Source organism: Dendropsophus ebraccatus, chromosome 11 (genome assembly GCF_027789765.1).
Source record: "Dendropsophus ebraccatus isolate aDenEbr1 chromosome 11, aDenEbr1.pat, whole genome shotgun sequence".
Taxonomy (NCBI): Eukaryota; Metazoa; Chordata; class Amphibia; order Anura; family Hylidae; genus Dendropsophus; species Dendropsophus ebraccatus.
In genome coordinates this window covers 17,211,956-17,224,023 of record NC_091464.1, presented here as the reverse complement: position 1 = coordinate 17,224,023, position 12,068 = coordinate 17,211,956, and the positions used below count along the sequence as shown (strand labels likewise).

Genomic DNA, 12,068 nt, shown 5'->3' with positions numbered 1-12,068 from the left:
ACCGCCTCTCCGTCCCTCCTCCCCACTCTCTTCACCACTAGGAATGCACCATGGCAGGTTTTTTTCTATTCATCCCTTGTCCAAAAAATGCACAGGTGCCTTTACGATTAGAGATGAGCGAACCAGGTTCGGGTCCATATGAACCCCGAACAATCGGCATTTGATTAGCTGTGGCTGCTGAACTTGGATAAAGCTCTATGGTTGTCTGGAAAACATGGATACAGCCAATGACTATATCCATGATTTCCACATAGCCTTAGGGCTTTATCCAACTTCAGCAGCCACCGCTAATCAAATGCCGAAAGTTCGGGTTCGGATGGACTCGAGCATGCCCTAGGTTCGCTCATCTCCATTTACGATCCAACAAATGTGCAGTGTTCTTACATGTGATGAATAGAATACCTACCTGGGGCATTTTGTAAGGATGAAGAGGGCGGAGAGGAGGGACTGAGAGGCGGTGCAAGCCTGGGCACGGAAACTCTAGGCCACACCAATTTGACACGGGGCTGCAAGTTTAAAAGTTGTTTTTTAGGACAATAACTGCATCACCTGCCGAACGGACCCCAGGACAGATCTTGGATTAAAAGCATTTATCTGAAGGTGCAAGCGGGTTTTTTTTTTTGGGGGGGGGGGGGGGGGGGGGGAGGAAGAGATTGTGGGTAAGGTCGCTTTCATCCCAGCCTGATGTGTGAGTAAAACCTCAGGGACTAATGGGTCCACGGTACTGGAAGAGGGCCTCTTCATGAAGATGGGGGGGCACTTCCAGTATGAAAGGAGGTTGGTGGTGTATTGGTTGGTTGAATACTGGTGGCTGAAGAAGTTGGATGCAGCCCAAGTGAGTCTGGCAAAACTTCTGCCACCGGTATTCAAATGCCAAATAATCAGACTGTTTTCTAGGGTTTATAAGCAGAGTATCTCATTTAGATGGTCTCCTCCTGGCCCTCTAAATTCAAACTTTTATTGAGCTGATTCATGCCATCACTAGAAACATTGGTCTCCCCCATTTTCAGACAAAGGGAACTTTCACTGCTAACCCTTAAGGGACCAGCCTGATCAACTATCCCAACACAGTTTTCTAGTTAACTCCTGGATGGAGGAGAAAAGAGAGTCAAGACCTCGGCAACAATCACCCTGTTGAAACCACGGGCACAGGTATATTTATACACAGTGCATCAGGTATTATCACAGGTGATATAATTATGCTCAGTGCATCAGGTATTATCAGAGGTCTTTCGAGGATCATTTTTCTTTGCACATTTCTTTTGACATTCTTCTCTGAAGGCATCCTCTCCCTTAAAATAACCTTTCAAGGTATTGTGCTTGAAATCCTTCTGGAGATTTTCAAAGGCTCCCGGCTGCTGGAATTACCACCATTGCTTATGCTGTGGGAAATGCTTTAGGAGGTCTTTAGACAGACACCAATGACTGGCCAACACAAAGAAAGGGGAGACTGTTAGCAAGTACTGTCCTTGTGAAATCCTATGCTTGAGGGATCCGGCACAAGTCACACAGCTAGTCCTGGTGGGTTCCTTTGGAATTGCTGCTAGCTGTACCACTGCACTGGGCTGACAGCAGCTCCTATTCCCCAGGTAACTGGCTGGGATAAGGAGGAAAGGGGAAATAATGGTTGCTCTGGCCTCAACAAGATTTCAGGAGTCTTAGGCCCGTACAGGAACCCCCAGTCACCTGAAATAAAGCTTGTCCCGAGGACATAGTGACCCAGATTTTTCAGGCCTGAAATCCATACTATTGTTTTTTTTCCCACAGTAACCAATCACTGCTCATGTTTTAGATCTTAATGAGCTCTGATGAAAAGAAACCAGAGCTGTGATTGGTTAAAACAAAAATTTTGAAATATCTGGGCAAAACCACTGAGGTGAGAGAAGGGGCCTTTCTTTTATTCTCCATATGGGGGGGGGGGGGGTTTAGAAAAGTTAAAACCTTCCGGAATACCCCTTTAGGCAGGAATGTCAGGTCTTGCTTGTTTTTGCATATGTATATACTATTGCAAATCTGCACTCTATGCTCATGGGAAGTCAGATCCAAAATAATTTTCAACTTTGTTCGCCAATACTATAAAACTAGTTAATTCAATTAAAAAGCCAGGATTTTTTTTTTTTTTACCAAAGTTTAATCCCAGAAAACAGTTAAGTCACAGAGTTAAAAGATCTTGCACAAAATAAAAAAAAAAAAAAAAATTCAACTGTACAACAACAATGTTACATGGCAATTTCTGCTGCAAAATTCTAAGCACAAGGTGCAATAAAATCATCTCGGTTGTTGGGCAGATTTACAGCTGAAATATAAAAAAAAAGTGATAATGGGGCAAAATAGATCTAAACACAAAGCTTAGCGTTGTGTCTGCATCTGGTACAACGTAGTGGGGCCAAAGGCTTTTAAAAACACCTTAACTTTAGAAGGACACAGATTGGTTCTACTAGTGCCATGGCATTGTGTACTAACCCCCAAACTTTACCACCATACACAAACTGCTCCGTTTAGGTAACTGGATGATTCCAAAGCAAGTGAATTTAACTCTGACAACATGAAATACGTCTTTCTAATGTGTTTATTCCTTCAGAAACAGATGTAGGATTAAGAACCCTCATCTGGTATGAAGGAAAGGTGTTTTTAAAAAAAAATAAAACATTCTGCCTACTTTGCAACTCTGCTTGCTCAAGAGAAATGGAAGTGAATACATGAACACTGTATAACAGAATGCCTAGCATGTGACAATTACTATGCAACTGTATATAGCTACATTATATAGTGTATTCCTGAATATGTCGAAGTCCGCACATCACTTGGCAAAACAAAAACGGATCATGTCTGAAAACCATAAAATGTGTTTCCACCTACTCAAAGGATTATTTTCTATGAAAAACTTTTACCCTGCACATTGTGTGATCAGTAAACGCATGTCCATTAAAGTCTATCACCAGCCATGGATTAGGCTGTTACTACGTATGGGCAAAAACGCATTGCTTACATCGGACAAGGGGTCGTACACAGTGCCACTGCTTTCCATTAACAAAAATTAAAGCTCAGTAGTGTCCTGTGATTTAGCTTTTGGTCATGAATGAAATAGAAAAAGTTACAGTATAAAGTTAGCACAGTTTTATTTGCCAGTCCATTTGTACGAAACTATAACAGAATCACGTTTCTTCACTTTGTTACAAGACACAATACAACACCACCTAATAAAAAAAAGGTTTAAAAAGCATGTCAAAAACAAAGAAAATATCCTTTCCAATGTCATCTGTACAGTGTTGAAGGCATTCATATTATTTTCTCTCATTTGACCTGGAGCGGCTGGAAAGAGGGAAAAAAAACATTAATATTCATTTTACATATAAGATAAGAACACAGGTACATCCCAAACCAGAATAGTTTGTTAGCAAAAAAAAAAAAAAACAAAAAAAACAAAAACCACCACAAAGGAAAATTTAGAATAAAAAAAACAAACAAACAAAAAAAAAAAACAGAAAATAAAAATAGCAGAAAGCCTTTAAGGGTAGCTACACACACACACAGTATCGCAGCAGATTTGATCTAAATAACTGGGCACATCATTAAATCTGCTGCGGATCCTGTACGTGTGAATGTACCCTTAACAAGTAAAAACCCCTCATTACAAGGAACATAAAATACCTTCTTGATCTAGAAAATGAGCGTGATGGTTTATGGTTTCTATCTCTGGACAAAGACCTCTCCCTCCGACGATCTCTAGAGAGGGACCTGAAGGCAAAAATAAATAAATCACCTGATTTAAAAACAAAATTGTGTTCACCCAGAACTCAGAAGGGAGACTGGTTAACAGGAAAAAGTATTCCATACAAATGCATGGTCATAACAGTGTAGGCAGTTAGGATAATGTAACGTGAGTGCTGCTAACACTTCATTGTAGCCAGTCAAATCAACACTAGAAACGAAAGCTAAATGAATCACTCAGTATTTGAATACCAGTGACTGGTTATGTTAAATGCAGCCCCCAAGGAGTCCAAGAAGACATGGATATAGGCTATATCCATGTTTTCCAGGACTCCCTAGGGCTGGTATTCAACTTCATGAGCCATCAGTATTTAAATGCTCATCTCTAATCAACACGCTGGCATGTCCTTTGCTGCATGTATTGGGATAGGTCTTGAATATAATAAGCAAATGTACACCACAAAAAAATATTTTTGAGAGCACCTTAGTGCTGTTACTAGCTATTGGTCACATACTGATCACAGGTTAGGAAATTTTTCAATATTCCAGAAAACTTACATCTTAAGGCTAGGTTCACACTGCGTTTTCAGCATCCGTTTAACGCATCCGTTTTTTGCAAAAAACCGCATGAAAAACGGATTGCAAAAAAGGATTCATTTGTGTGCATCCGTTTTTCCATTGACTTCCATTATAAAAAAAAACGGATCCGTTTTTTTTGACGGACCAAAACGGACAAAAAAACGTTGCTGACCCTATTTTTCTGGACGTTAAAAATAACGGATCCGTTAAACGGATGCTGAAAACGCAGTGTGAACCTAGCCTAAGTAGCAACACAGATTAGAATCCACCAATGTACAAAAAACAACCTTACCTACTGCGGCTACGCGAGAAGCTCCTCCGTCTCGGTGATCTAATTCAAAAGGGAGAATAATAAGGAATGTCAGTCTTTACTACAGGCCAATGTAGAATTTTCCTAAAAATATACTTAATGATGGACCCAAGTAATTTATACCTACGTAAGATAAGCCATCGCTACCACCTAGAAGGACTGGGAAGAGAGACTGGAAATGGAATTTGAAACCTAGTAAGGAAGTATTTCCTCTATAGTGCCCCCTACTCGGCAGCCTGACAGCTCTGAACCGCTTACCCTCAACACCACTTGTGAACCCAGACTGGCCTCCAGATATCTTAACTCATGCAAACCAGGTGGTCATAGAAAGAAATATACTGTGAAGTGTAAGTTTAATAAATCAATTAAAAAAAAAAAATTAACAAAAATTTAGTTTGTCTGATTTTAAAGGAAAACCAAAAAAGTTTCCTTCCGTGAAGTATTAAAAATAGTCCCATAATTTGTTAGCTAAATTTAATGATGGGTTAGTATAAAAAAAAGATCCCAAACATTTAAAGATGATAGATAAATGAGGGAGATAGGCCAGAACAGGCATACACAGCTTTGTACAGCACATACATGGCTCAAGCTTACGTAGGATTTCTCTATCACCCTTAAACATTTCAAAGATTCCAAGCAACGTAATTTACCTTGAGAGTTTATGCACTGCCAGCCTTATAGTGATAATAGAAATTACCTTCTTACATAAAGCTGCTTAAAGTCTCAATTAAACTAGTAGCAGAAAACTCTGTATAAGCAGGAAAAAACTTACTAGTTTTTGGGGTTTCAACAAGCTAGAAATGGTGAGGATGCCGGACAGGTGGCCAAGTAGAATTTGTTGAAAAGGTTTTGCCAGGTGTTGCGTTGAATTTAGATGGTTTGCGAAGGGGGATGTTGTGGTTTTTCCTGCTTTTTTTGGTTAGCCGTAGGCTGGCGCTGCAGTTGTTGTGAAGACATTTTGACAAAGTTAACAGCCGTGCAGATTGGCCGGGAATGTGTGGGCGCTGCAGGTGGGCTGCTGCCGAGTTTTGGTTAAGGTTGGAGAGGAGGAAGGCTGAGTGGACAGCATGCTCGGGAACCAAAGGGCGGTGCAACCTGATGACTGGCCATGCCTGGGTCATGTGATACAACACCAGCCAAGCTGAATGGGGCGCGCTGGTCACATGACGCTGAAAGGGCTAGTTGACTGGCTAATGTAGACCCAGAGGGTGGTGAGAAGAGACATGATGGTGACTCTGTAACGGGTTTCATTTTTATTAGATGGACCAAAGGCACAAAACAGAAATAAATACAAAAACAAAACAAAAACAAGCCATCAGTATAACCATCTATGCTCTAACAATTCACTGACGGGGCTGCAAAGAATTGAGTCACAGCGCATGCTGCTCAGTGACACTCAATATCTTATAGTTCAGGGGAATAAAATGACTATGCATTGGAAATTTCAATGAGTAGTCAAGAACCATTAAAGAGCCTGGACAGATTAAAAGGGTTGTATGACCTTTCACATTTAGAAAGAAAAAAAAAACAAAAAAAACGAAAATCAGAGAGGTGGAAAAATACAGTGTAGTCATACTCACCTTACCAATACCCCCACTGGCCTCCAATACTTCCTGGTCCCTTCTTGGCATGGACATGTGACCATAAAATCACCTAAATACAGCCAATGATTGGCTGCAGCACCCACATGGCCACGTCAAATAGGGCGGGACCAGAACAGAATGGGAGTGGAGGGCGGGGGAATTACTAAGGGGAGTATGAATAAGGCCAGACAACCCCTTTAATAGAAGATGCACACCAACTTTCTAAAGAGAAAACCTTACATGAAAATGTTTTCCACTAGTCTTATTTATATGGTATGAAACAAATAAATAAAAAGAAATGGATGTGCATGCGGCTTCCACGCAGGTCAAAAACTGCACAGAGGTTCAACACCCCTGTCCAGTTCCCATGTATTATATTGTAGGTAAGGGGGGGGGGGGACACATTGTTTACTAATAGTATAAGAAAAAAAACTAAAAAAGTTGAGACATGCAGCTAAACGCCTTGTGTCCCCAATAATCTGCCAACAGAAACTCATAGCAAAAACATGCGTATGTCTGCACATAAAACTATTAAAAATATTTAAGAGCAAAAAAGCTAAGTGAGACACAAGGGTTTGCTTGGCTATGTGCATTTAAAGTAACTTTATCCGTAGTTATTTTAACAGTCAAATAAGCATTTATTTTTTTCATTTAGCAGAAAAAAATTAAGCTAAAATTCAGCTACAAACCAAGGAGCCTTCCAATTCTTATAAACGTGCATAAGGCATATGCATGACTAAAGGTCTGTGCTTACACATATGCAAAACAAATATTCTACACAACAGTATTATGTGAAATGATAAGACAATGTACGCTACAATTGTGATCAAACAAATTACGTGAAGAGACACGGCAAGAGCTATTACCATACCTGCGTCTCGGAGGAGGGCTCCTCCTGCGGTAATCATCCCTAGGTCGCCTATTCCATGATGGCGGAGGTCCACGATTCCTACTCCTTTTTTCACCATTTGATAATTCTACTCTGACACGACAGCCACATAAAGTTCTACAGAACAAGAAAAATTATTAATGGTTGTCAAGGGTAACAGAAAAAAGTTCACTACTATTTCACTAACTTATTAGATTTCTAGAAAATTGCATAAAAGGCAAAAACAACGTGGCATTTTACATCCATTGTCCACCTCAAACCAGTTAAAACGTTTATATTAATTGTACCTAGGTAATCACAAATGAATGAAGCTCGTGTATACCACTCGCTTCTATAAAAAGTAGAATTACCGTCCATCTAATTCTCTGACAGCGTCTGCAGCATCTCTGGGGTCTTCAAACTCCACAAAAGCAAAGCCAGGGGGGTTCCTGGCCACCCACACACTTCGTAAGGGTCCATAGTAGCCAAAAGCGCGTTCCAATTCTGTCTTGTTACCATTGTTACCAAGATTACCAACGTAGACTTTACAGTCCAGGGGACACGAGTCACGATGCATTGCTGCACAGAAGGAACGGGATTAATATGTATTCTATAGGCGGCTTACTGGCTGTAAAAGATTTCATGTACAAATAACTGATAGATAAATAAAGCTTTGCGATACAGGAGCCCACTCCTCCGACAGAGTTCAAGCGATCAGCATTTGAGTACAGGTCGCTGAAAGTTGGATGCAGCCATATAAACCATGGACACAGCTCTGGGGCCTCATCCAGCCACAAGTAATCAAATGCTGAACAACTTGACTGGCACTAGCTTGAGCTGCGCTCATCTCTTTTTTATTTAAATGTTTTTATGATCAATAGGTCATTCTTTGATGACCCCCCCCCCCCTTTCCCGCACAGGGGACAGTCTATCATTTTGACCACAAAGCTCACTACTGGACTGGTATACCTGAAGAGGGAAAGAAATGTCACAAGATCAGCAATTCTTTACATTAGTTTGTCATAATATATGGGGTAAAGTAACGTACCTTATGTAATAGATAAACAAATCCTGGGGAACCTGTTACCAAAATACCTAATAATAAGGAAGGAAAAAAAAAAAAAAAAGAATGTCAGCTGACTTAAAAGAGGTTATGCCTCCTTGCGGCGTAAACAACAAAAAAGCAGAACCTTCTTAGGGTCCTGGCTGTGTTCCTATTCTTCCAGCTTCCTGACCAATCAGAGCTGGACGGGGAGCAAGACATAAGCTGAGAGTAAAGGGGGTAAGTATGGCTTGTTTTATGCTATGGGAAGGCAGTGTGCAAAGTATAAGATTTCAGACAATCTTTTAAAAAGACTCATACCAAGATTCAACATTAACACTAGAGACTAGCAAACCTTGAGCACACACTAACACTCTGCATTAAAGGGGTAGTGCGGCGGTAAACAATTATTCACAGAATAACACACATTACAAAGTTATACAACTTTGTAATGTATGTTATGTCTGTGAATTGCCCCCTTCCCGTGTCCCACCACCCCCGCATGTGTACCCGGAAGTGTTGGTGCATTATACATACCTGATCCGTGTCGCGCATGTCCGCCATTTAGTGCCAAGATGTCATCTTCGGGAGGCCGAATCGCTGCCGCTGTCCCTGATGCCGACCCCCCCTCTGCCCCATCATAACTGTGCTCAACCGCGATTGGCTGAGCATCTGATGACGCTGCAGAAGGCGGCCAGCACTGGGGACGGTCGGAGCGATTCGGCCGTCCGTCTGAAGAGGACGTCTTGCCACTAGATGGCGGACATGCGCGACACGGATCAGGTATGTATAATGCACCACACTTCTGGGTACACGTGCGGGGGTGGTGGGACACGGGGAAGGGGGCCATTCACAGACATAACAAACATTACAATGTTGTATAACTTTGTAATGTGTGTTATTTTGTGAATAATTGTTTACCGCCCCACTACCCCTTTAAATTACCTCTAGCTGACAAAGTTGGATGCCCTTAAAAAAAAAAAGGAGCCCTGAAAAACAAGGATACAGTCTATAGCCATATCCATATTTCCAGGCAGCCTTAGGATTGCATCCAACTTCTTCAGCCACCGGTAATATAATGCAAAGCGTTCAGGCAAACCAGAAGATACTCAAAATCTGCTCTAGTCAACACCGCTCTTGCACACTGGGCCTAAAGGGGAGCCGTCACCCCGGCTGCTGGGGTAGAGTCCCTTATACTGCTCCAGTCATTCTCTATGGGCATCAGACTCATCTCTGGTGAGGGCGAGCCAACGGCTTCCAACAGGGATAAGGGGGCTCGGACGGGCTTCACCCCAGCAGCCGGGGTGACAGGTTTCCTGTAAGCATGCATGGACCCCTCCCCCCATATAGGACTACCTTTAGAGAGGCAATCTGGGGTTTGCTTGATGGAATACATCATCCCTTGCAAACTTTGGGGTTAACAGGAGTCTATAGACTCCTATGAATGCACTGGGAACAGTGCCATCTGGATCTCCGCCAATACAGGGTGACTGATTTATATACACTAATAGATACCTCCAAATGGATGTAGACAACCCCCAAACCAGTGTTATTGCCTTCCCCCATAATCCATTTGTGTTTAGGAATCAAAATGGAGCGCCTATAGCACATCTGCTTGTGTCCAGATAGACTTCTGTCCCTCATAGGAGCATGCTCAGTCCACGTCCCTTAACCCTTTCAAAGGAAATCCTGATCCGTTTAAGAATCAAATAATTGAGCGCCTATAGCCCATCCGCTTATGTCCGGAGACATTTTTGTTCCTCTTAGGAGCATGCTCGGTCCTAAAAGAGGATAATGATGGATATATATCCATCATTATCCTCTTTTAGGACCGAGTATGCTCCTAAGAGGAACAAAAATGTCTCCGGACATAAGCGGATGTGCTATAGGCGCTCCATTATTTGATTCCTAAACTCAAACAGATCATGAAAAAAAAAAAATAATGAGGCAACATTATTGATTTGTGGTGGGGGTGGGGTAATGGCAGATATCCATATGCATGCATAGGAGTCTAATTTTCTTTGTGCTGGAATAGGGCTGTGTGCACACTAGGTGATGCAGATATGCCAGGGATAAAAGCCTCATTGACTTCAATGGGAAATGCCGGCCAGGATTTATTTCTGATTCAGGAATCAAAAGAAAGCCTAGAAACATAGCAAATCCATTTAGTATGCAGTGGCCCTAAAAAACGCACTGGATGAGGGAAGGATACCTCCCAAGAAACGCTGGATGGATACATCCCACCCACCCCCCAACATATTTGAACAAAAGCCAGATAAAAACAGCGAAATGGTCGCTAAACAGTCAAACACGGAACGAAATCGGCCCTTAATTGTGTTCCAGGGGAGGGAAGGGAGAGACAGTAAGCTGGATGCATCACTAACCTTATCCTGCTTACTGGCGCGCCGCTGGATGCGATCGTCCCACTGTGAACAGATACAAGAGGAGATATCAGGCGCGGGGTGACAGACCCTCACCCGGCTCCCACGCTTATAATACGATAGGAAGCCATTACGTCCCATTCCCGCTCACGCACTGGAGACAAAATGGCGTCGGCTCTTTGTCAGTTCCTATTCGCATACAGGTAGCGCGAAAACATGCAACCAAAATGACCGGGTACCACGAGCACCAGCTAAAGAAATAACCGAGAGTACGGAGCGCTATGGTAGTCACTTACCGCTGTAAGGTGGGGCACAGGCTCCGGGATCCTCCGCGCCTCCAGTCTGCACACGGACTCCTCGACGACAAGCACAAAATGGCTCACAGGTTACCGGGCGGCGCTGCCTCTTCCATCCCACCGCCAACGTGACCTCCAGGGAGCCAATCACAGCGAAGACTAGAGCTTGGCCACGCCCATGTCGAGGGACGGTGGATAGCGGCCTGTGTGAAAGCTTAGTCCGCCATCTTTGTTCGGGTCGCGTTGGGCATGTGTGATATATGGGCATGTGTATATTATGTACACGGGATAGGCGGCGGATTTAGGGAAACGTTGTGCGGCGCTGTTCTGTGTGTGTAGGTGTGGTGTGGGCGTGCACTGGCTATTGGGGAGCGACGCCATCTGCTCGCACCCATCCCCCATCTGTGAGGGCAGATTTTAGGAACAATGGCGATGACGATGGGCGCGGAGACAATGAGGGAGCATGTGTGACTGACTACCGGGGAGCCTCATGTAGGGGAACAACAGATAGATGTATGCTGGGAAACCGCGCGGAGAAGGACAGACCTCTATATATACTAAGGGCTCGTTCCCACTGAGGAAAGGTAGCGGAATTCCCCTACCTTTCCTCAGTGGGAACGAGCCCTAATACAGGAGAGCTATAACTATATATGAGGACAGCAGACTATATATATACACGAATACAGGAGAGCTATATACTATATAGGAGGACAGCAGACCTCTATATACGAATACAGGAGAGCTATATGCTATATAGGAGGACAGCAGACCTATATATATGAATACAGGAGACCTATATACTATATATGAGGACAGCAGACCTCTATATATACGAATACAGGAGAGCTATATACTATATAGGAGTACAGCAGACCTCTATACGAATACAGGAGAGCTATATACTATATATGAGGACAGCAGACCTCTATATATACGAATACAGGAGAGCTATATACTATATATGAGGACAGAAGACCTCTATACGAATACAGGAGAGCTGTATATATACGAATACAGGAGAGCTATATACTATATAGTTGGACAGCAGACCTCTATACGAATACAGGAGAGCTGTATACTATATAGGAGGACAGCAGACCTCTATATATACAAATACAGGAGAGCTATATACTATATAGGAGGACAGCAGACCTCTATATATACGAATACAGGAGACCTATATACTATATAGGAGGACAGCAGACCTCTATATCTACGAATACAGGAGACCTATATACTATATAGGAGGACAGCAGACCTCTATATCTACGAATACAGGAGAGCTATATACTATATAG

At 42.7% G+C, this 12,068-nt stretch overlaps 1 protein-coding gene across 3 annotated transcripts; it reads right to left on the bottom strand.

Annotated features, from left to right (window-relative positions):
* Positions 1-2,628: 2,628 nt before the first annotated feature.
* On the bottom strand, positions 2,629-10,994 carry SRSF3 (serine and arginine rich splicing factor 3). 3 transcript variants are annotated; one of them, XM_069945152.1, is made up of 8 exons: positions 10,771-10,918; positions 10,478-10,519; positions 8,100-8,146; positions 7,423-7,630; positions 7,055-7,189; positions 4,583-4,621; positions 3,652-3,738; positions 2,629-3,312 (listed from the first exon to the last, which is right to left on the bottom strand). In XM_069945152.1, the coding sequence occupies exons 4-8, from the start codon at positions 7,626-7,628 to the stop codon at positions 3,285-3,287; spliced, it is 495 nt and encodes a 164-aa protein (XP_069801253.1). In that variant the 5' UTR covers positions 7,629-7,630; positions 8,100-8,146; positions 10,478-10,519; positions 10,771-10,918; the 3' UTR covers positions 2,629-3,284. The 3 variants fall into 3 exon arrangements, 2 of the variants coding, with proteins under 2 accessions (XP_069801253.1, XP_069801255.1); XR_011358815.1 differs by lacking the exon at positions 2,629-3,312 and adding an exon at positions 5,373-5,835 and having other exon boundaries at positions 3,687-3,738; positions 10,771-10,994; XM_069945154.1 differs by lacking the exon at positions 10,478-10,519 and having other exon boundaries at positions 10,771-10,919.
* Between the last annotated feature and the right edge of the window lie 1,074 nt (positions 10,995-12,068).